At 39.9% G+C, this 23541-nt stretch overlaps 1 protein-coding gene across 5 annotated transcripts in view; it reads left to right on the top strand.

The window, feature by feature from the left end:
- LOC126482374 (tyrosine-protein phosphatase non-receptor type 2-like) overlaps window positions 1-23541 on the top strand; it is a 75583-nt gene that overhangs the window by 13841 nt on the left and 38201 nt on the right. For all 5 annotated transcript variants that reach the window (XR_007587640.1, XM_050106468.1, XM_050106466.1 and 2 more), the window contains exons 4-5: window positions 12115-12248; window positions 18054-18279. Coding sequence is in view for 4 of the 5 variants with exons in the window: in XM_050106468.1 (XP_049962425.1) it covers window positions 12115-12248; window positions 18054-18279 (360 nt within the window). In the remaining variant the exon portion in view is untranslated. The remainder of the gene's footprint in view (window positions 1-12114; window positions 12249-18053; window positions 18280-23541) is intronic.

Raw genomic sequence — 23541 nt, 5'->3', positions numbered from 1 at the left:
TGCACCAGGTTAGATTAAAAGAAGACATGGAAGCAATTCAGAGGTGAGCTGCTAGATTTGTTGCTGGTAGGTCCAATCAACATGCAAATGTTCAGAGTATTCTTCAGGAGCTCAAGTGGGAATCCCTGGAGGGAAGAAGACACTAATTTCAACAAAAGCTACTGAGAATATTTAGAGAACCAACATTTGAAGCTGACTGCAGAACTACCCTACTGCTGCCATCATAGATTTCATGTAATGACCACAAAGATAAAACACGAGAAATTTGGGCTCATAGGGACACATATAGACAGTCATATTTCCCTGACTCTATTTGTGAGTGGAGCAGGAAAGGAAATGAATATATGTAGCACAGGGTATCCCCTGCCACGCACTGCATGATGGCTTGCAGAATATTAATACATATAGATGACATGCACTACCAGGTATTAGATGACACATTTACTGTAGTGTGTGGTATATGGATATCTACTGCGTTTTTTTTTTTTTAAATAGGAACCCCCATTTTTATTACATATTCATGTAGTACGTAAAGAAATATGAATGTTTTAGTTGGACCACTTTTTTTGCTTTGTGATAGATGGTGCTGTAATAGTTAAAAACATACGGCTCACAATGTTAGATGAATGGTTGGCAACACGTAGGTTTTTTAAATTAAAATACAGAATGTAGGTTCCTTTGAACATTTTATTTCATTTGTTCCAATGTGATGCATGTACCTTTGTGAACTTACCATTTCTGAGAACGCATGCTGTTACACCTTGATTACCTGTAAATACCACATTAATGCAATAAATGCTCAAAATTATGTCCTTCAACCTCAATGCATTTGGCAGTACGTGTAATGACATTCGTCTCAACAGCGAGTAGTTCACCTTCCGTGCATTGACAATGCACTGATGCATGTTGTCAGGCGTTGACGGTGGATCACGATAGCAAATATCCTTCAACTCTCCCCACAGAAAGAAATCTAGGGACGTCAGCTCCGGTGAACGTGCAGGCCATCCACCTGTCAACTATTAAATACTGCTTCAACCGCACGCGAGCTATGTGCCGGACATCCATCATGCAGGAAGTACATCGCCATTCTGTCATGCAGTGAAACATCTTGTAGTAACATCGGTAGAACATTACATTGGAAATCAGCATACATTGCACCATTTAGATTGCCATCGATAAAGTGGGGGCCAATTATCCTTCTTCCCATAATGCCTCACCATACATTAACCCGCCAAGGTCGCTGGTGTTCCACTTGTCGCAGCCATCGTGGATTTTCCATTGCCCAATAGTGCATATTATGCTGGTTTACATTACCGCTGTTGGTGAATGACACTTCGCCGCTAAATAGAATGCGTGCAAAAAATCTGTCATTGTCCCGTAATTTCTCTTGTGCCCAGTGGCGGAACTGTACACGACGTTCAAAATCATCGCCATGCAATTCCTGGTGCAGAAAAATATGGTACGGGTGCAATCGATGTTGATGTAATATTCTCAACACCAGTGTTTTCGAGATTCCTGATTCTTGCGCAATTTGTCTGCTACTGATGTGCGGATTAGCCGCGATAGCAGCTAAAACACCTACTTGGGCATCATTATTTGTTGCAGGTCATGGTTGACGTTTCACATGTGGCTGAACGATTCCCGTTTCCTTAAATAACGTAACTATCCGGCGAACGGTCTGGACATTTGGATGATGTCGTCCAGGATACCGAGCAGAATACATAGCACACACCTGTTGGGCATTTTGATCACAATAGCCATACATCAACACAATATCGACCTTTTCCGCAATTGGTAAACGGTCCATTTTAACACGGGTAATGTATCACGAAGCAAATACCGTCCGCACTGGCGGAATGTTATGGGATACCGCGTACTTCCACATTTGTGACTATTACAGCGCCATCTATCACAAAGCGAAAATAGTGGTCCAGGTAAAACATTCATATTTCTTTACGTACAACATGAATATGTAATAAAAAATGGAGGCTTCTATTTAAAAACAACACAGTTGATACCCGTTTGACCTATGGCAGCGCCACTAGTGGGCCAACCGTAGCGCCATCTGGTTTCCCCCTTCAAGCTAGATGAGTTTCGTTCTTTGTAGTTTTTTCGTTTGATGCTTATTTCATGAGATATTTGGCCCGGTCACTATCAATGGACCACCCTGTGTGTGTGCATTTAAAATCTCACTGGTATGAAACACAAGATCATACATATTCAAACAGTTGATAACTTCGTATTAAATAAAGAAGTAGGTGAAGAAACATACAGTGTTTTACTATTGTGAAACCGTGAGTGAGGTGATTCTGTAGTTGGAACAAAGGACTTGCAATTTGGAGGACAGGCTCGTAATCCCCAACTGGTCAATTGTGATTTAGGTTTTCTGTGATTTCTGTAAATGGGTTAAAAACGCCATAATGATTCCTTCCAAAGGGATGGTTGTTGTGGTCTTCAGTCCAGAGACTGGTTTGATGCAGCTCTCCATGCTACTCCATCCTGTGCAAGCTTCTCCATCTCCCAGTACCTACTGCAGCCTACATCCTTCTGAATCTGCTTAGTGTATTCATCTCTTGGTCTCCCTCTACGATTTTTACCCTCCACCCTGCCCTCCAGTACTAAATTGGTGGTCCCTTGATGCTTCAGAACATGTCATACCAACCGATCCCTTCTTCAAGTGAAGTTGTGCCACAAACTCCTCTTCTCCCCAATTCTGTTCAATACCTCCTCATTAGTTATGTGATCTACCAATCTAATCTTCAGCATTCTTTTGTAGTACCACATTTCGAAAGCTTCTATTATCTTCTTGTACAAACTATTTATCGTCCACGTTTCCCTTCCATACGTGGCTACGCTCCATACAAATACTTTTCAGAAACGACTTCCTGACACTTAAATCTATACTCGATGTTAACAAATTTCTCTTCTTCAGAAACACTTTCCTTGGCATTGCCAGTCTACATTTTATATCCTCTCTACTTCGACCATCATAAGTTATTAGCAAAACTCCTTTACTACTTTGTGTGTCCCATTTCCTAATCTAATTCCCTCAGCATCACCCAACTTAATTCGACTACATTCCATTATCCTCGTTTTGCTTTTGTTGAAGTTCATCTTATATCCTCCTTTCAAGACACTGTCCATTCCGTTCAGCTGCTCTTACAGGTCCTTTGCTATCTCTGACAGAATTAAATGTCATCGGCGAACCTCAAAGTTTTTATTTCTTCTCTATGGATTTCAGTTCCTACTCTGAATTTTTCCTTTGTTTCCTTTTCTGCTTGCTCAATATACAGATTGAGTAACATCGGGGATAGGCTACAACCCTGTCTCACTCCCTTCGCAACCACTGCTTCCCTTTCATGCCCCTCGACTCTTACAACTGCCGTCTGGTTTCTGTACAAATTGTAAATAGCCTTTTCCTCCCTCTATTTTACCCCTGCCACCTTCAGAATTTGAAAGAGAATATTCCAGTCAACATTGTCAAGAGCTTTCTCTAAGTCTACAAATGCTTGAAATGTAGGTTTGCCTTTCCTTAATCTTTCTTCGAAGATAAGTCCTAGGGTCAGTGTTGCCTTACATGTTCAAACATTTCTACGGGATCCAAACTGATCTTCCCCAAGGTCGGCTCCTGCCAGTTTTTCCATTCATCTGTAAAGAATTTGTGTTAATATTTTGCAGCCGTGGCTTATTAAACTGATAGTTGGGTAATTTTCACATCTGTCAACACCTGCTTTCTTTGGGATTGGAATTACTATATTCTTCTTGAAGTCTGAGGGAATTTCGCTTGTCTCGTACATCTTGCTCACCAGATGGTAGAGTTTTGTTAGGGCTGGCTCTCCCAAGGCTGTAAGCAGTTCTAATAGAATGTTGTCTACTCCCAGGGCCTTGTTTCGACTTAGGTCTGTCAGTGCACTGTCAAACTCTTCACGCAGTATCATATCTCCCATTTCATCTTCATCCTCTTCCATTTCCATAATATTGTCCTCAAGTAAGTCACGGTTTTACAAACCCTGTATGAACTACTTCCACCTTCCAGCATTCTCTTTGCTTAGAACTGGGTTTCCATTTGAGCTCTTGATATTCGTACAAGTGGTTCTCGTTTCTCCAGAGGTCTCTTTAATTTTGCTGTAGGCAGTATCTATCTTACCCCTAGTGATATATGCCTCTACATCCTTACATTTGTCCTCTAGCCATCCCTGCTTATTTATTTTGCACTTCCTGCCGATCTCATTATTGAGACGCTTGTATTTCTTTTTGCCTACTTCATTTACTACATTTTTATATTGTCACCTTTCGTCAATTAAATTCAATATATCTTCTGTTACCCAAGGATTTCTACTAGCCCTCGTCTTTCTACCTACTTGATCCTCTGCTGCCTTCACTATTTCATCCCTCAAAGCTACCCATTCTTCTACTGTATTTCTTTCCCCCATTCCTGTCAATCGTTCCCTAATGTTCTCCCTGAAACTCTATACAGCCTCTGGTTTTTGCAGTTTATTCAGATCCCATCCCCTTAAATTCCCACCTTTTTGCAGGTTCTTCAGATTTAATCTACAGTTCATAACCAATAGATTGTGGTCAGAGACCACATCTGCCCCTGGAAATGGCTTACAATTAAAAACCTGGTTCCTAAATCTCTGTCTTACCATTATATAATCTGTCTGAAACCTGTCAGTATATCCAGGCCTCTTCCATGTATACAACCTTAATTTGTGATTCTTGAACCAAGTGTTAGCTATGATTAAGTTATGCTCTATGGAAAATTCTACCAGGTGGCTTCCTCTTTCATTTCTTACCCCCTATCCATATTCACCGATCATGTTCAATTCTCTTCCTTTTCCTACTATCAAATTCCAGTCACCCATTATTGTTAAATTTTCATCTCCCTTCACCATCTCCTCGTCATCTGTGAAGCTAGTTGGCGTATAAACTTGTACTACTGTAGTAGGCGTGAGCTTCATGTCTATCTTGGCCCCAATAATGCGTTCACTATGCTGTTTGTAGTAGCTTACCTGCACTCCTATTTTTTTAAATTCATTGTTATACCTACTCCTGCATTACCTCTATTTGATTTTGTATTTATAACCCTGTATTCAACTGACCAGAAGTCTTGTTCCTCGTGCCACCGAACTTCACTAATTCCCACTATATCTAACTTTAACTTATCCATTTCCCTTTTTAAATTTTCTAACCTACCTGCCCGATTAACCAGTCTCAGGACTGAAGACAACAACAACAACCTGCCCGATTAAGGGATCTGACATTCCACGTTCCGATCCGTAGAACACCCGTTTTCTTTCTCCTGATAACAATGTCCTCCTGATAAGTGCGCACCCGGAGATCCAAATGGGGGACTATTTTACCTCCGGAATATTTTACCCAAGAAGACGCCACCATCATTTAACCATACAATAAAGCTGCATGCCCTCGGGTAAAATTACGGCTGTAGTTTCCCGTTGCTTTCAGCCGTTCACAGTACCAGCACAGAAAGGCCGTTTTGGTTAGTGTTAAGAGGCCAGATCAGTCAATCATCCAGACTGTTGCTCCTGCAGCCACAGCCACTGAAGAAGCTGCTGCCGCTCTTCAGGAACCACACGTTTGTCCGGCCTCTCAACAGATACCACTCCCTTATGGTTGCACCTACGCTAGGCTGTCTGTATCGCTGATGCATGCAAGCCTCCCGACCAACGGCAAGGTCCATGGTTCGTGGGGGGGTCCTAAGGGATACGACTGATTAACTCTTATGTTCCAAAAATTTAGGGAAAGATAGATTGCTACTTTTCCTACATTGTTGATATTCCTACCTGGAGTTCCTGTTGTTTGATTTTAACTGTTTCTTTTGTATCCTATCAAAGGTTCTGCTCTGCATACAGTTTAGTGATACATTCTGCTTATAACTATATCCATTGGATTTGATGATGATTGCATACTTGAAAATAGTCATCTAGATGTATTTTCAGCAGTAAACCACCTCACGATGTGTGGCAAGAGCATTCTTCTGGTATCACTTTTATTTCTCCTTGCTGTCCTGTTACATTTGGGAATTATACATAAGAAGGGTGACTGATAGATTTCTGCATGAGCTCTAATTTCTTTGATTTTTTTCCCCATCATGATCATTTCATGGTTCATTTCAGAATATGCAGTATCTGAATTCTAACAGCAACTCACATATTGATACACACCGCCTCTCATGTAGTTTGAGGAGTGTCTCTGTGACACTCCCGCATTTACTAAATAAAACCGTAATGAAGTGTACCGTACTTCCTTGTATCTTCAAGGTTTTGTAAGCCACTTCTCTTGTGGATAAGTTACATTTCCTTAGAATTCTTCAAAAAGTGAATCTGCTTGGCAGTTTCTCCTCCTAAAACTAGTAATATGTTTAATGGACCTGTAATAGCTCTTTTACCTATTTGAACTTGGTATGTAATGTCTGTTTACACAGAGGTGAACTCCCAGTCCCTGCACCAGTCACTCATAGTCTGTAGTTCTTCCTCCATTTCATTGCAGCATTGCATCATTCGTGAACAGCTTCATTAAACTGCTAATGTAAACCACTGGATCATTTATATTGTGAACAGCAACAGCCCTATAACACTTTCGGCAACTTCTGAAGTTACTTTTACACCTGATTTCGCCCCATTGCGGGTGACATCTGGATTTCACACTGCTACAAACTCCTCAGTTCAGTTACAGTGCTGATTTAATGTTTATTAATGTGTTTTTTCCACTAAGCAACCGTGCAGACTGTATTGAATGCCTTCCATTGGTCAGTGGATGTGACAATGACACAATTAACTGTGGCCTTTTGGATCTCAAGGACAAGTTGAATTTCATAAGATTTCTGTTAGTCGAATCCCTGTGGAACCATATGAAAGAAATTTTTGCTCTCCAAAAGCTTGTAATATATAAGCATAAAATGGTACCAGATTCTGAAACCGATTGACATCAATGTCTTAACCCTACATCTTTCCAGTGACCCTCTGTGTAAATACTATTGGCCTGCACCTTTTTTCCAATCGCTTAGAACCCTTACGTACTTGAGTGACCTATGATAAACTACTGCTAAAGGGAAGAAAGATCTTTCACATTATCTACACAGAACAGTACAGGTCCAAATGTCTTTTATTTTGTTGAGCAAACTTAACTGCTTTTCCGTTCTGTGAGTACTTATCCCAACACATGCTATTTTAATGTTCATGCAACAATTCAGAGGAAGAACTGTACTAAAACTTACTGGTGTGAAACGGTTTCAGAAGACTGAATGTTGTATTTTGGCCTATTGTTTGTTGTCTTCTGTTTCAATACTGATGGAATTGATGAATGACCAGACAGATGATTTGAGGGGCAATCAGAAAGTTTCTGTTTGAAGGTGGTACAGTCCAGAATCGGTATGCTAATTGGGCAGAATCACCATAAGCACAGCGGCGTGACCCACCGATAGATGCACCAGGCTGAAGATGCTCGTTTGGTAAAACAGTGTTTTGCTGTGTGAAGACGTCTGTAACTGCCTTCTGCACATCCTCATTCGACAGGAATTGTAAGCCATTTGAGGCCATTTTAAGGGACCGAAGGTGTGATAATCACGTCAGAAGAGATCAGGACTGTAGGGCGGATGGTACAGGGTCTTGTATGAGAGTTGGCTAACTTCTGAATTATGAGGCTGGTGTCCCACATAAGTCAGTATCTTGTGTCAAATTGGGACCAGCACAGAACGTAGGGCATCATTCCCCAATGGTGGTTTTAGACAGACGTGCTGCCATCATACGCATTCTTCATTCTTTGATAGATGTCTACCGATCTATGTCCTTCAGCAGCAAAAAAAAAATAAATTAACAGTGGCACATTTGTCTTATTGGACACATTTGTTAATGATGTCATCGTAGTTCATGTTCCCACGTTTAATTCATGCAGAAAGACGTGAATGCCTCGCTAATCCCTTGGCTACATGCCGGTGCTTATATATGTGCATCAGAATTGCACTACATTGCATAAACACTGCAGCAGTGCCCTCAGTTGGAAACTTTTTGATTGTCCCTTACATTAATCCATCTGTTAATTTTATGTAACGGTAATATTCCTTTGGACTGTTTGTCAGGATTCATCAGAATTTTACTTAAAGTTTCATTGAATGCTGCTCACATTGCTCTCCTTATGTTTGTTTATGGCTTCATTGCTGCTTTCTTGTATGTTTACTGAACTACAGCTGTTCCTTCCCATTTCTCATCTTGCACACTGCATAAAAGCTAAATCATATTGTACACAGCGTTTGAATTTACCCGTTGATGTTCCACATTTTTATGTCCATAGATAAATATGTGATTTCAATTGCTCAGACAATTTACAGTATCTTTTCAGACTTTGATTGCTAAGCAAAAGTGTTTTAGCAGACTTAGTCATAGATTTCCTAAGTTAACAAGGAAGTGATTGAAAGCTGTGAGCTCAAAAGTGGATTTACTTACTGAACTGAACTGCTCAAAGTCTGTAATGTTGTAGTGACAGTAACGAAAAATAAAATGAGGTACAGACTATAATTCAGTGATTTTCTCTTTGCAACAGCGACATCCTGAGCCTTAAAATCGATTCGAAAGCATTTACTTTAAACTCCTTTATAATGATGACCATGAAAGTAAGAGGGGAAACACACATTGTAAAACATTTTCTTGTTATATACTTACTGTTTGCTACTGAAAGATAACCTGGAGCTTGAAAACAAATAGTATATTGGCACACGAATATAACATAAAAACATTTGTTTACTTGTGATTTCTATATTTCCCTTTAAGTAGCAGATAATTCAAATTTTAAAAATAAATGTTTTAATTAAGGCTTGTTACTGTTTACTGTGTAGAATGCAGCTTTTCATTTACTGTGAAGTGTAGTACATTAAACCAGCCTGAAACTTGCAGCAAAGCTATATACACCATGTGATCAAAAGTATCCGAACACCTGCCTGAAAATGACCTAAAAGTTTGCAGTGCACTACATCGATAATGCTGGAATTAAATATGGTATTGGCTCACCCTTAGCCTTTTACAGCTTAGCGTTCCAAAACATCCCAAAGATGTTCTATAGGACTCAGGTCATGACTCTGTGCAGGCCAGTCCATTACAGGGATGTTATTGTCGTGTAACCACTTCGCCATGCAATATGAACAGGTGCTCAGTCATGTTGAATGATGCAGTCGCCATCCCCGAATTGCTCTTCAACGGTGGGAAGCAAGAAGGTTGCTAAAACATCAATGTAGGCCTGTGCTGTGGTAGTACCACGCAAAACAAGGGCTGCAGACCCCCTCCATGAAGAAAACTACCGCACCATAACACCACCGCCTCCGAATTTTACTATTGGCACTACACACGCGGGCAGATGACGTTCACCAGACATTTGCCACACCCTGCCATTGGATCGCCACATTGTGTACCGTGATTTGTCACTCCACACAACATTTTTGCGATGTTAAACTGTCCAATGTTTACTCTCCTTACACCAAGCGAGGTGTCGTTTGGCATTTACTATTGTGATGTGTGGCTTATAAGCAGCCGCACAACCATAAAATCCAAGTTTTATATCATCTCCTGCCTAACTGTCATATATTTGCAGTGGATCCCAACACAGTTTACAATTCCTGTGTGATGGTCTGGACAGATACCGGTCTGTTACACATTACAGCCCTCTTCAACTGTTGGCGATCTCTGTCAGTCAACAGACGAGGTCGCCCTGTACACTTTTGTGCTGTACGTGTCCCTTCACATTTCCACTTTACTGTCACATTAGAAACAGTGGACCTAGGGATGTTAAGGAGTGTGGAAATCTTGTGTACAGACATGTGACCCAAGTGACACCGTATCACCTGACCACATTCAAAGTCCGTGAGTTCGGCGGAGCAACCCATTCTGCTCTCTTATGATGTCTAATGACTACTGAGGTCGTTGATATGGTGTACCTGGCAGTAGATGGCAGCACAATGCACCTAAATGAAAAGCGTATGTTTTTTGGGGTGTCCAGATACTTTTTATCACATAATGTACTCGATAGAGTACTTTCTTTTCCATTATCAGTGAAGTGATTGCTTCAGCAATGTTGGTGTCATTACCTTGAGAAACTATACACAAACATCTGATGTTTCCTCAGAGTTTATGTCAATTTACTTTTTGCTGGTTGTCATCTACAGAAAACTGGTTGTTAAAGCTACAAAGCACTGGCCATAGATTTGCTTGCTTGCTTGTGTGTGTGTGTGTGTGTGTGTGTGTGTGTGTGTGTGTGTGTGTTTGTTTGTTTGTTTTTACATCTCTTTCATGTTTTTACAAATTTATCATTGTCGTCTTAAAAAGTAAAGTGTGATTACATCTTGTGAGAAAATTGTTCATGAAGCTGAACCTGAGGAGATGGTGATGTATTGTGCAAGAGAAGATTCATCAGTAACTTGCCCATGATTTGCGCACTTTCAGAACAGTGATAATATCTGTTGTAAACAAAGTTCACAAGCATTGAGACAGAATGAGTTTGAATCAGTAGTGTAAGACTCTCAGTATATTACATTGTGGCGCATACATTGAGACTGATGGTCACTGCTTCTAACTGTTTCTCTACATTTAAAGGGTCCATCATACACTCAGTATTTATTGCACAATAAAGTTGTGTTAATATACTGTGCAAAAGTGCAAGGCCAATAATGGCTCAATATTATAGCGTAACATGTCTGTTAGAGCTTTGCCTTCGTAGCAAACACATCAGTGCTTGATGATGTAGAACTCCCCATGTGTTGTGATTGCAGTCACGTTGTGCTGCAAAAAGGAAAGCAAGAGGAATTAGGAACGGGCAAAAAAAGTCGCTCAGAAGGCATTCTACACCAGCCATATTGACATGCTTAGAGAATCTGCAGCAGAGCCAGATATCTGTCGAAAGACTTTAAGGTCAGAAGAGGAATCTTTCAACAAGTTGATGAACTTCGTTATGCCTTATGTACTCAGGAAAAATACTGTTCATATATTTGTTGGATTTCACTTTCCGTGATATTGGAGACAATTTATAAACCTGAAAAGAGTAAGAAACATCACTGTTGAGTATATGCAAGTAGTGCTGTTATGTATTGCTGCAATAAATAATAGTAGCTTCCGAAATATGCATGTAACCAATTGCAGTGTTATTTCTATGCACTTAAATAACTATGTCAAATACTTCTACAGATAATTACTGAATAAGTATTAAATATGTAATCAAACTACTCCCCTGAATGCACTTCATCAGATGACTCTATCCATTTGTTTCACTGATGTATTCCCATTAATATGGCATCGCTATATCGATTGTTTGCATGTCTGCGGATCATGAGATCTGAGCAGAATCTGTTGCATATTGCATAATATCACCCTTAAATGGTACAGCATATTGTCTGTCAACATTTTTAAGGCTCTGCAGTCTCCTTCAATATATTATGCAAATCGTCAGTACCACTCTCAGACAACAGTATTATTGTGCAGTACTCAGTATTTTGCAATAAATATTATTGAGTGTGTGGGGGCCTCTTAAGTTGTTGTTGTGAGTGTAAGTTGTTGTTGTGAGTGTAAGTTGTTGTTGTGAGTGTAAGTTGTTGTTGTGAGTGTAAGTTGTTGTTGTGAGTGTAAGTTGTTGTTGTGAGTGTAAGTTGTTGTTGTGAGTGTAAGTTGTTGTTGTGAGTGTAAGTTGTTGTTGTGAGTGTAAGTTGTTGTTGTGAGTGTAAGTTGTTGTTGTGAGTGTAAGTTGTTGTTGTGAGTGTAAGTTGTTGTTGTGAGTGTAAGTTGTTGTTGTGAGTGTAAGTTGTTGTTGTGAGTGTAAGTTGTTGTTGTGAGTGTAAGTTGTTGTTGTGAGTGTAAGTTGTTGTTGTGAGTGTAAGTTGTTGTTGTGAGTGTAAGTTGTTGTTGTGAGTGTAAGTTGTTGTTGTGAGTGTAAGTTGTTGTTGTGAGTGTAAGTTGTTGTTGTGAGTGTAAGTTGTTGTGTCAACAAATATTTTATGTCAGAATACTCAGTTAAGCATCCTCTACCATCTATATAAGGTTGTTTCTAAGGGTTTGGCACTGTGTATATCCACTGCAGTGTGAAGTTTAATATTATTAATGCTGCTGAAATTATTTTCAGGTTAAATGTCATCAGTACTGGCCTTCAGGTACAAAACCAGGTGTGGATGAGAGACTGGAATTGAAAGATGTTGGCCTTGTTGTAGAGTTTGTCTCAGAGACTGAAGCCTCATACTATACAACAAGAGTTCTGAGGTAGGCAGTTTGGATTTTACCACACTACATTGATTAACATTTAGTTTTTCCAAACACTTCCCCTGTTTGTGTGATCATCATCTTGAACTACAATTAATTGAATACAGGAAAACCTGTATTTCCCTGGTGACAGCATGTCTAACAGCAGCAAGAGACTTGGACATCCAGTAAAATAATTTTAACAACTGCTGGAACTGATTTGGTTCACAAACTTATGACATTGTGAATACACTGGAACAATATTAGAAAAGGATATTTCGTACTCGCCATATAGCGAAGATGAGTTGCACATAGGCACAGTCATAAAATGAGCTTTAATTGATCCTCTCCTTTTCTACTACTCCCTCTCCCCCTTTCCTCTGTCCTCAGTCTAACCTCCCGACTGCACCTGGCTGCCCTACCCATTCTCCACTTCATCCCAATGCATTTCCACTAGCTGCATTTTACTGTCTCCCACCCCATCCTGCTATTCCTCTCCCACCCCATCCTGCTATTCCTCTCCCTCTCCATCCTGCTATTCCTCTCCCTCTCCATCCTGCTATTCCTCTCCCTCTCCATCCTGCTATTCCTCTCCCTCTCCACCCCCAGCCTCCTCGTACTCCCACCTGGTTGCCTCTTCCATCGTGCGTGTGCTGCTGCTCGTAGTCTGGCTTCAGCTGCCAGAGACTGTGCATATGCACACGCACATGTGTCTGTTGTCTATTTTCGACAAAGGCCTTGTTGGCCGAAACCTCATTTTGTGACCATCTTTTTGTTGTGTCTATCTGCAACTCAGTGTCTCCACTGTATGGTGAGTAGCAACTATCCTTCTCTAATTCTGTCACATTCCATCCTGGACTTTCCATTTTAATACAATGTTAGTTTTACCTCTCAGCATTGTATCTCATTTGCACAGTGACTTCTCCAATGTAATTCTTGTAGCAGCCCTGTTTCCTACAGGCAGTTCATATCTTTTGCTAGGTAAAGAGATCTCTGGTTCTAAAAGCTTCCATTTGTTTGTGCTATCTACATAAATAGTATTCACTTTAAAAATAGTAGTTTCCCATGAATCAGTATTTAGTATTAGTATTTACTTTGAAAGCAGTAAAGAGAATGATCATTTCTCATGAACACTTTGTGGTGAGCTGTCTACTACTGGCAACAAATGTCCCTACACTGTGTGCTGAATGGCTCAAGTCTGTTTTCTATGACCCTTCCACTTATCCTCATGTTCAGCTACTAATATGACCTGAGTGTACCCTGCTGAGGAGTTAGAGCAGTTTTAAGTCACTTTTCTCTTATTTGGATAAAACAAGTGGAATTAGCCTTCCAGCTCTCCATAAATGTTCTGTTGTTTCACTAAATGACTTTAGGTGGATAACAGGATGATTTGTTAAATGAGTCCATGGTTGATTATTTCCCTATTTTTTCTCATAGTTTCCAATTTCCAATGACCTTGGTATTGGTGGAATATTAAATTCAAACTTGCCTGCATTTCCTCCACCCTCCTTTACTGTGTGTAAATTTCTCCCTACATGTGGTTTGTCTGCTTGTGAATTTCTTGACACTCAACATCTGACTGCTGGCTCATTCACTTTTTACTGTAAAAATTCCATACTCATCAGTAATGATGTACAAACATTTCAGAGATATGTCCTTGAGATCTAAGATGCCTTTTTCTTAAGCTAATGTATAATGTTGTAGGATAAAAATGACTTATCTGTTGCTTATTCATTGCTGAAAGCTTTTTATATCTGGACATGTGATGGACCCAAGTTCATATTTTCTCTAACAAAATTCTCTGTGCCAAATTTAACATTCTATCACATGTGATGAGATGCAGGTTGGGGTTTATTATATTGGAATGCAGCACATTGTACATCTTGATCAACTGTTAACAATAAATTTTCTTGCAGTGGTGCACCGTAGGTCTCTAGAAGAGCACAGCGTTCCAAAATATTGGAAAAGGGCACAGGTCATCCCAGTTTTCAAGAAGGGATGTCAAACAGATGTGCAGAACTATAGACCTATATCTCTAACATCGATCAGCTGTAGAATTTTGGAACACGTATTATGTTAGAGTATGGCTTCTGTGGAGACTAGAAATCTACTCTGTAGGAATCAGCATGGGTTTTGAAAAAGACGATCTTGTGGAACCCAGCTCGCGCTATTCTTCCACGAGACTCAGAGGGCCATAGACACGGGTTCCCAGGTAGATGCCGTGTTTCTTGACTTCCGCAAGGCGTTTGATACAGTTCCTTACAGTCATTTAATGAACAAGGTAAGAGCATATGGGCTATCAGACCAATTGTGTGACTGGATTGAAGAGTTCCCGGATAACTGAATGCAGCATGGCATTCTCAATGGAAAGAAGTATTCCAAAGTAAGAGTGACTGGGTGTGCCGCAGGGGAGTGTCGTAGGACCATTGCTATTCACACTATATATAAATGACCTTGTGGATAACATCGAAAGTTAACCGAGGCTTTTTGCGGATGATGCTGTAGTATATCGAGATATTGTAACAATGGAAAATTGTACTGAAATGCAGGAGGATCTGCAAACGAATTAGCATGGTGCAGGGAATGGCAATTGAATCTCATTGTAGACAAGTGTAATGTGCTGCAAATACATAGAAAGAAAGATCCTTTATCATTTAGCTACAATATAGCAGGTCAGCAACTGGAAGCAGTTAATTCCATAAATTATCTGGGAGTTGGCATTAGGAGTGATTTAAAATGGAATGACCTTTTAAAATTAATCATTGGTAAAGCAGATGCCAGACTGAGATTCATTGGAAGAATCCTAAGGAAATGCAGTCTGAAAACAAAGGAAGTAGGTTACAGTACACTTGTTCACCCACTGCTTGAATACTGACATCAAGTAATTTAACAACTATCCACTTTATATGAAGTATGAGGGCGGTTCAGAAAGTAACCTCCGATTGGTCACAGTGCGGGTTGTGGGGGGAGTAGCGACGCCATCTGTGCGTTCACGCACTCTACAGGTCAGTCGGCATCAAGCCGTGGTCGACTGAACGTCGTACCTGCGCTAGTTTAGTTTTTGTGGCAGTTTGAAATGTGTGCTGCAATAGAAAACCCCGCCAAATGTGAAGTGGGTGCTGTCATAAGGTTTTTTACAGCCAAAGGATATTCTGCAGCAGCTATTCATCGTGAGCTTTGTGCCGTGTACGGACCAAGAGTTATGAGTGAAGGAGTTGTCCGTGAATGGGTACGTTTATTTAAAAGTGGACGAGAAAACGTTCATGATGAAGAGAGGAGTGGTAGACCATCATTGGTGACTGACGAACTCGTTCAGACAGTTGATGCAAAAGTTCGTGAAAATAGACGTTTCTCAATGTCGGAGTTGTCTACTGGTTTTCCACAGATTTCTAAGACTCTCTTGTACGAGATAGTGACAGCAAGATTGGGTTACCGTAAGTTCTGTGCACGATGGGTGCCCAAAATTCTTACCGACCACCACAAAACTCAAAGAATGGCCTCTGCATTAGACTTTCTGTCACGTTATGAGGACGAAGGAGAACCATTGTTAAACAGAATCGTGACCGGTGACGAAACCTGGATTAAGTACGTGAACCCTGAGACAAAAGAACAATCAAAGATGTGGGCACATTCAAATTCGCCTACCAAACCAAGAAAACCCTCGCAAGATTTTTCTGCCAGAAAACTGATGGCAACGGTGTTTTGGGATGCCAAAGGGGGGGTGTTGGTTGAATTCATGGAACGTGGTACAACCATTAATCAAGACGTGTACTGTGAAACAATAAAAAAGTTAAGACGGGCTATACAGAACAAACGCCGTGGTATGCTGACTTCCTGTATCGTTTTTTTGCACGATAACGCCCGTCCTCACTCTGCTCGCAGAACAACGGCCCTTCTTGAGTCCTTCAAGTGGGACGTTATCAACCATCCACCTTACAGCCCAGACCTGGCGCCAAGTGATTATCACCTCTTCATGCATTTGAAGAAATGGCTCGGGTCACAGCGGTTTGATGGTGACGAAGAGCTCAACGATGCGGTCACAGGCTGGCTCCAGGCACAAGCGGGTGATTTTTATGCAGAAGGAATTTCAAAGCTTGTGAAGAGATACGATAAGTGCCTCAATCGCTATGGAGACTATGTAGAAAAATAGTGCAAAGATGTAGTTGTAAGATGTATATATTAAAATATTTTTATTTAACTTGGTGTATTTTTTTAAATCAACCGGAGGTTACTTTCTGAACGGCCCTCGTATATGTATCACAACTAATTACATCTGTATCCATACTCCGCAAGCCACCTGACTGTGTGTGGGGGAAGGTACCTTGAGTACCTATCGGTTCTCCCTCCTATTCCAATCTCGTATTGTTCGTGGAAAGAAAGCTTGTCGGTATGCCTCTGTGTGGGCTCTAATCTCTCTCATTTTATCCTCATGGTATCTTCGCAAGATATAAATAGGAGGGAGAAATATACTGCTTGACTCCTCAGTGAAGGTATGTTCTTGAAACTTCAACAAAAGCCCGTACTAAAGCTACTAAGTGTCTCTCTTGCAGAGTCTTCCACTGGAGCATCCATCATCTCCATAATGCTTTCATGATCACTAAATGATCCTGTAACGAAGCGTGCTGCTCTCCATTGGATCTTCTCCATCTCTTCTATCAACCCTATCTGGTACGGATCTCACACCGGTGAGCAGGAGACAGAACTCCCAATATTGGCAGTAGAAACAAAGCATTCAAAGTGTTTGGAGCAATAAGTTCTTTCTTCACTGGAAGAGAGGAATTAGTTGGGAGAGATTTGGAGGGGTCAGGTCACTTTGACCTCAGGCTTGAGAGAGGCCTACCCACTATGAGGGGGAACAGACACAACGATGAAGTAAAAGAAGGCATCGGAATGTATGCTGAAAGACAGTGCACTTGTAAACATTGCACCAACTTCAGTTGAGGGGCTGTGGAAAAGAGAGAAGTTGGGGAAAAGGGGGGGGGGGGGGGGGGGGAGGAATCTAAAAAGTGGAAAGAATAATCCAGTTAAAAAACAGAAAAAAGGGAAGGGGGAAAAGGAGAAAAAGAAGAATAGATGGTTGTATATATGAAGCAGTGGAGGAATGAGTAGGTTAAATCCAGGAGGATGGTGGGTTGTGGCTTTTGGAGGAAGTGGTACTGAGTAGGAGAATCAAAATGGCTCATCTGGTGTAGCAACCTCTCAAGTTTGTCATGTCATCCTGTCAAGCTTGTTAAGTAACTAGATCTGGACATCCCAGTGACTGACATTTTTTCCTGTCCATTGGTGTGTGGTGCCAGTTTGAAGATACTCATCACATTATGCAATGAATCCGTATCAGTTGATAAAACAACACGAACAGTTCCCAGGTTGCTGTGCCATTAATGGTGTACCACTAGGACTGGAGGAATTTGTAGTCGGATGCAGGCATGGGACTGGTTTTACAGTGTGACAGTTGCAACGCACAAAACTTTGGTATTGAGTGTCAGATAGTCAGAAAAAGATCGAACACTAAGTCAACAAATAACTACTGTTATCATGACTACTTACAAACCTAAGGTATACGAACATAAATGTACAGGTACCCATCTCGAATTGTGTTTATATCCTTGCTGCAGTATGTCAAACATTCCGAGTGCCAGATTGACTCACTTAAATTTTCACTACTTTTGCCAGTCTCTCTCTCTCTCTCTCTCTCTCTTTCTCTCTCTCTCTTTCATCCCCCTCCCTCCCTCCCCACATAAAATAATTATGCTGACATTTTGTAACATATTTTGTACACAGATGTAATTTAATAAGGTTCAGTTTCATAGATAACTCATTTTCCAGGTTGATAGATGAAGTGACTGGAGAGAGCCGGCAGATTCTACAGTTCCATTATACTACATGGCCCGACTTTGGCGTGCCAGAGAGCCCAACAGCATTCCTAAATTTCCTGACTGTAGTTCGACAGAGTGGTGCACTGGACCAGAATGTAGGGCCACCAGTTGTGCATTGCTCAGCTGGAATAGGGCGTTCTGGTACTTTCTGCCTTGTCGATTCTTGCCTTGTTCTTGTAAGTTCGTATGTCATTATTCATTAATAAATAATTGTATGTAGTTGGCTTTTGCACTCCATTTTGGCAATACACTCAGTGAAGGGATCACGTCAGTGTGTTGAGGAACGTGGACCTTAGATTTGTGTTGGTAAAATGAGTTAATGTGTAGAGAGAAAACTAGGACTTGAAATTTATTTATTATTTCCCCTATGAATTTGTATTTTGCAATTTCACATTTATTTGTAACTTTGGTGTTACAGCTGTTAAAAAATTTTCATCTTATAACAGTAATTATGGCACAAAGATTGATGGTACTATCTCCCAATTCAAACCCTCCACAGGATGTCTCAGCATTCTGTATTAAATCAAGAGTGTAAGTGATGCTTTGTACATATGTGGAGGAACTAAGTAGTTTTTCTTTCAATTTTGGATTTTGCTGTATGCACATGTTTGAAAGTTTCTTATGAAAGCAAGCTAACTTCATCTTTTTCTTCTACATGTCAGATCAATGCACACATGTAAACCTGCCAACTTTTACGGTTTACCCATAAAATTTACAGAAATTGCAGCATTTTACAGTTTTACATGTGGATGGTGTCATTTTATGACTTTGCGGACAAAAATTTGAAACCTTAACATTCGATAATTGCCCCACTTCCAGACAGTCGATTGTTTGCGAGGGCCAAAGGCAAGTTTAGGCAGTTGATAACTCATTCTTTGATATGATTGGTATTTTTAACCTTGTGATGTTCGTGTCCTCATTGGAATCGAATTTAAAGCCGGGATAACAGTTCTTCCATGTGAATCTTACATGTAAGCAGTCTCTGATCTGCAAAGTATTTGTTCCAGACGCTTGTTGTGATTTAACCAATATTCTTTGGCCATGTAATTACATTTGTTTCGTGTGTGTGTGTGTGTGTGTGTGTGTGTGTGTGTGTGTGTGTGTGTGTGTGTGTGTGTTTACCGCGTACACATTCGTTGTTCACGAGGCTGATGTGTTCATTTAATGGATTATGACTTTGTGTGCTTAGACATTTTTCGATAAAGTGTTTGACTGCCCTGAGTGTTTATTTTACAATTTATGTGATATTCAGTGATCCAGGTTCCTTTCGATGTTTCATGACATTTGTTCTTGAACGTTTTCATACACTGTATTCCTGATGTAGGATTCATAAATAAATCCAACACGAAACAGCACTTCCAGGCATTTAAAGAATAAAGGGAGAAAAATTTGCCTTCTGCATGGTGTGTGAGAGTGATATTAATGTTGCACATGGTGGAAGAAAAGATTTATGTAATAATCTGAAGTGCGGTAAACACATAATTTATGTTAAATCAAAGAAAGGTAATAAGAAAATCAACACCTTCCTTGTGAAGTCTGAAAATGTTGACAGTGACATAATGACGGCTGAGTGTCTGTTTTCTTCCTTTTTGGTGGAACACAATGCACCCTTTTAAGTCCGACTGACTGGTGCTGTATTTAAGATGATGTTTTCCACATCAGAAGTTGCAAATAAATGTAGCTGTGGCTGCACAAAAACCCCATGCATTTTAAGTAAAGTGGCAAAAAATGCATCATCTGAAATTGCTTTCAGAATGGACCATTTCCTTTGGCAGCAGGTGAAAGCAATGATAAGAATGCTAAGTTGTATCCTGTTGTCACATTCTATGATATTCTATTGGGAAAAGTAGTAAACACTGTGCTATCCACACCAGCATTAGATGGGGAACCAGCAGGGTGAAACGTAGGAAACCTGTGTGGCTTTCTGCACTGACAATGCTCCTGTTATTGTAGGACATAAAAATGGGGTTCCAGAAGTTCTGAAGGAAGTTCAACAAGATATTGCAATCATAGGTTGTCTTTGCCACCTGATTAACCTAGTAGCTGGAAGATTACCGCTGAAGGTGTATGAGATCCTTGTTGATATATTTTATTTCTTAGAGAAGAGTGTCAAAAGAAAAGAACACTTTCAGAAATGTCAGAACTTGCACAATAAAGAGGCAAAGAAAATTCTGAAGCATGTATGTACTAGGTGGTTATCTGTAGGCAGACTACTAGACCAGTGGGATCCTTGTCTTTCTTTTTTCAAGGAGGAAGTAACATTATGTGCCCAAAACATTTCCAAAAGGTTGACATCTTTCAGAATACCTAGAGTTGAACAAAGTGCATCCAAAGAGCATCAGAAGAAGAAATATTCTTGATTCTACTACTACACATCCCCTAAAAGAATAGCACATTCTTCCAAATGTGACAAACCCACTGTAAAAAGCAAAGACTTCTGCTACAACAAGTGAGGAAAAATTGAATTTTATCCTGTCCTCAAACTTGAACAAGGCCTTTTGCACTCCTCTTCATGTGATTCTTCCTGTATTTGACAAACTGAACATTGCCATTCAGACTTCTTTCCACAACTTCACTTTTTATTAGAACTTCTAATGGGTTTGAAAAAGCAACTGTTCACATATTTTAAGACCAATCTTCTCAAAAACTCCTCATTGCTTGAAGTTGAGTAGAACTTGATTCAAAATCAAACAAGTGATGATTAGTTAGTTATTGGCATTCAGACTTCGAACATAGTGAATGATCTCCAGGATACAGATGAACCCCTTTTCTTTTCATCAGTGAGATACTACTCTTATACTGCTTGTGACTAAATCGTCAAAAATTTTCCACTTAAGGATGATGTGTTAAAGCATGCTCAAGTTGCTAGACAAAATTGAAGATGCACAGTTTTCTTCCATTCATTTTTTCTTGAAAAAATCTCCTATCATGTTATGAAAGGAAGAGAATGAAACTACAGATGATGTTGTGAATCAGCTTCAGAGGCAGTTCACAGTTCTTCAAGTAGATGACACCTTCGCTGCAAATAAAGATCTGAAAGTGATTCCAGTTGGGCACAAGTATCAAGAATTCATGGAGCCGAAGGACTTCTTAAGTATAAATGAATTTCTAGAGTAATGCTCTCTATTCTCACCATAACATATAGCAATGCAGTGTGTGGATGTGTTTTCAGCCTTGTGAAGCAAAATAGAACAGAGTTCAGATCAATGTCCTATGAATCTCTGAAGTCAATTTCTATTTTGAAGGCCAAGGGTTCTGGTCCCTATTATGACAAAACATCTTCTTAAAAAGGCCACAACTATGAAGTCAAACTAGCATGCGATTTGCAGTGAATGTTACATTACTTCTTGCCTGTGTTACGTTAAACAAATTTTATTGTGTAAAGCTTTTTTTCAATTGTCGCATATCTGCTTAATTTATCAAGGAAGTCTGTTATGTATGTTCCAAACCAATATTCACCATGCCTGCTGCTGTTTAACATGGATTTCTTCTTGATTGTTATGTTCATGTACAAATCTTTGGCCTATGATGTAAGAAGATGTGATTTCATTGAGGGTCCTGTTTGAAGCATGAATTACTGTATTTTGTAGCCCAGAAGTATTATTATTTTCATCAAGCCGGGACATATCAAATATTGTTAGATTCTTTTTGTCGCATGTGAGTTTTACTGATAGCCCTTTTCAAAAGTTGGCAGGTATGACACACACAAGGTTCCAAATTTTATCCACCATACACAATTATGCTTTAATATGAATGTATTACATTATCAAAAGTCTCACTAGATTTTGAATATTAAAACATTTCTCAGAAATTTGTATTTGCTCCTCTTATTGGATCATCCGATACTACGAGGGTTGCCCAGAAAGTAATGTACCACATTTTTTTTCTTCAGCAATTCTTTATTGAACATAATGAGAATTACACACACGAAAGAATGCTGTTTTATCTACACACCATATTTTTCCACATAATCTCCATCCCTTTCTGCGGCCTTCCTCCAGCTCAAAAAAACAGTGTGTATGCCCTGTCAATACCAAACCTTGTCCTGGTGGCGGAGCCAGTGCTTCACTGTGTGAATCACTACCTCATTGTCCTCAACATGTCTTCCACGAGTGGAATCCTTTAATGGCACAAACAAGTAGAAGTCCGAGGGGTCTAGGTCAGGGCTGTAGGGTGGATGGGATAACACTGTTCAACTCTGTCTGGATAATTGCATCCACACTTCCGTTGCTGATTTGACAGATGCAGCACCAACTGCTGAGTCGTAATGCGTCTCTCCTCACAAATGACAGCTCACTGCCACATGACTGGTGTGACAGCCATGAATGGTGTCCCCCAACCTCAGCAAATCATGGAGCTCTGCTGAACTGCCTTTCAATGACCTCACCCTCCGTGCCCTGCGACTAACTGTACTTATGTTGACAGCAGATGCTCCATAGACTTTGCATGAGCATTTGTGAATATTCCCCACAGTTTCTTTCTCTGCAGTGAGAAATTCAATGACGGTGTGTTGCCTGTAAGGTACATCACTTACAGACGCCATTTTGATATGTTGTGCAGCTACGTTATCTGTCAGAAGTGATGGAAACTTGGTGCGTGCACTCAGGAGACTTCAAATAATACATACGTAATGTTTCGCATTCATAGCACTGTTTCCAGCTGAGAAAAAAATGCAGTGCATTACATTCTGGTAGCTCTTATAATACAGTATTTAAATCTTTATTGTTAAATGCATATGTAATAAGTAATGTAAAAGTACTTTGCCATAGTACTTTTATCCATGGATATTTCTTAGTCATATTGCATGAGATTTAACTGACACGAATGGCCAGTATTGTCACGTCTATTATGCAGTCTAATACACACAGTGCACTTAATGTCTGTATATAAAAGGCAATGGACTGACTCACTCACTCACTCACTCACTCACTCACTCACTCATCACCGCCCAGTCCAAACCACTACGGATAGTAACTTGAAATTTGCAGAGGATTTTGATCTTATACTGTAGGCATTGTTTAAGGAGGGATTGTTCAAAATTCCACTCATAAGGTGGTGAAAATGGGATGGAAAGGCTTTTTGAAAATATGTCGCTATTAACACAGTTTTGAAGCTAGAACTACAAAAATTGATATTTGATTTCTGAGTCAGAAATTAAAAAAAAAAAATAGTTTCAGCATTTTTGGAAATTCAACCACTAACAGGATAAAATGGTGGGTGAAAGTTTTTTGTAAACAAATAATTATCGAAGAACTACTAAAGCATTTGTGAAGATACAGGTAATGAAAACTGATATTTGACTTCTCAGTTAGAAATTAGAAAAAAGTGTTTCAGTGTTTATAGAAACTAACACCCTAAGGGAGTTAAATGGGGGATGAAAATTTTTATGAAAATATTTTATTATGAAAGCATATTCAAAGCAGTGTCTATGAAAATTT

Source organism: Schistocerca serialis, chromosome 5 (assembly GCF_023864345.2).
Source record: "Schistocerca serialis cubense isolate TAMUIC-IGC-003099 chromosome 5, iqSchSeri2.2, whole genome shotgun sequence".
Classification (NCBI taxonomy): Eukaryota; Metazoa; Arthropoda; class Insecta; order Orthoptera; family Acrididae; genus Schistocerca; species Schistocerca serialis.
This window is presented reverse-complemented; position numbering and strand designations above follow the sequence as displayed.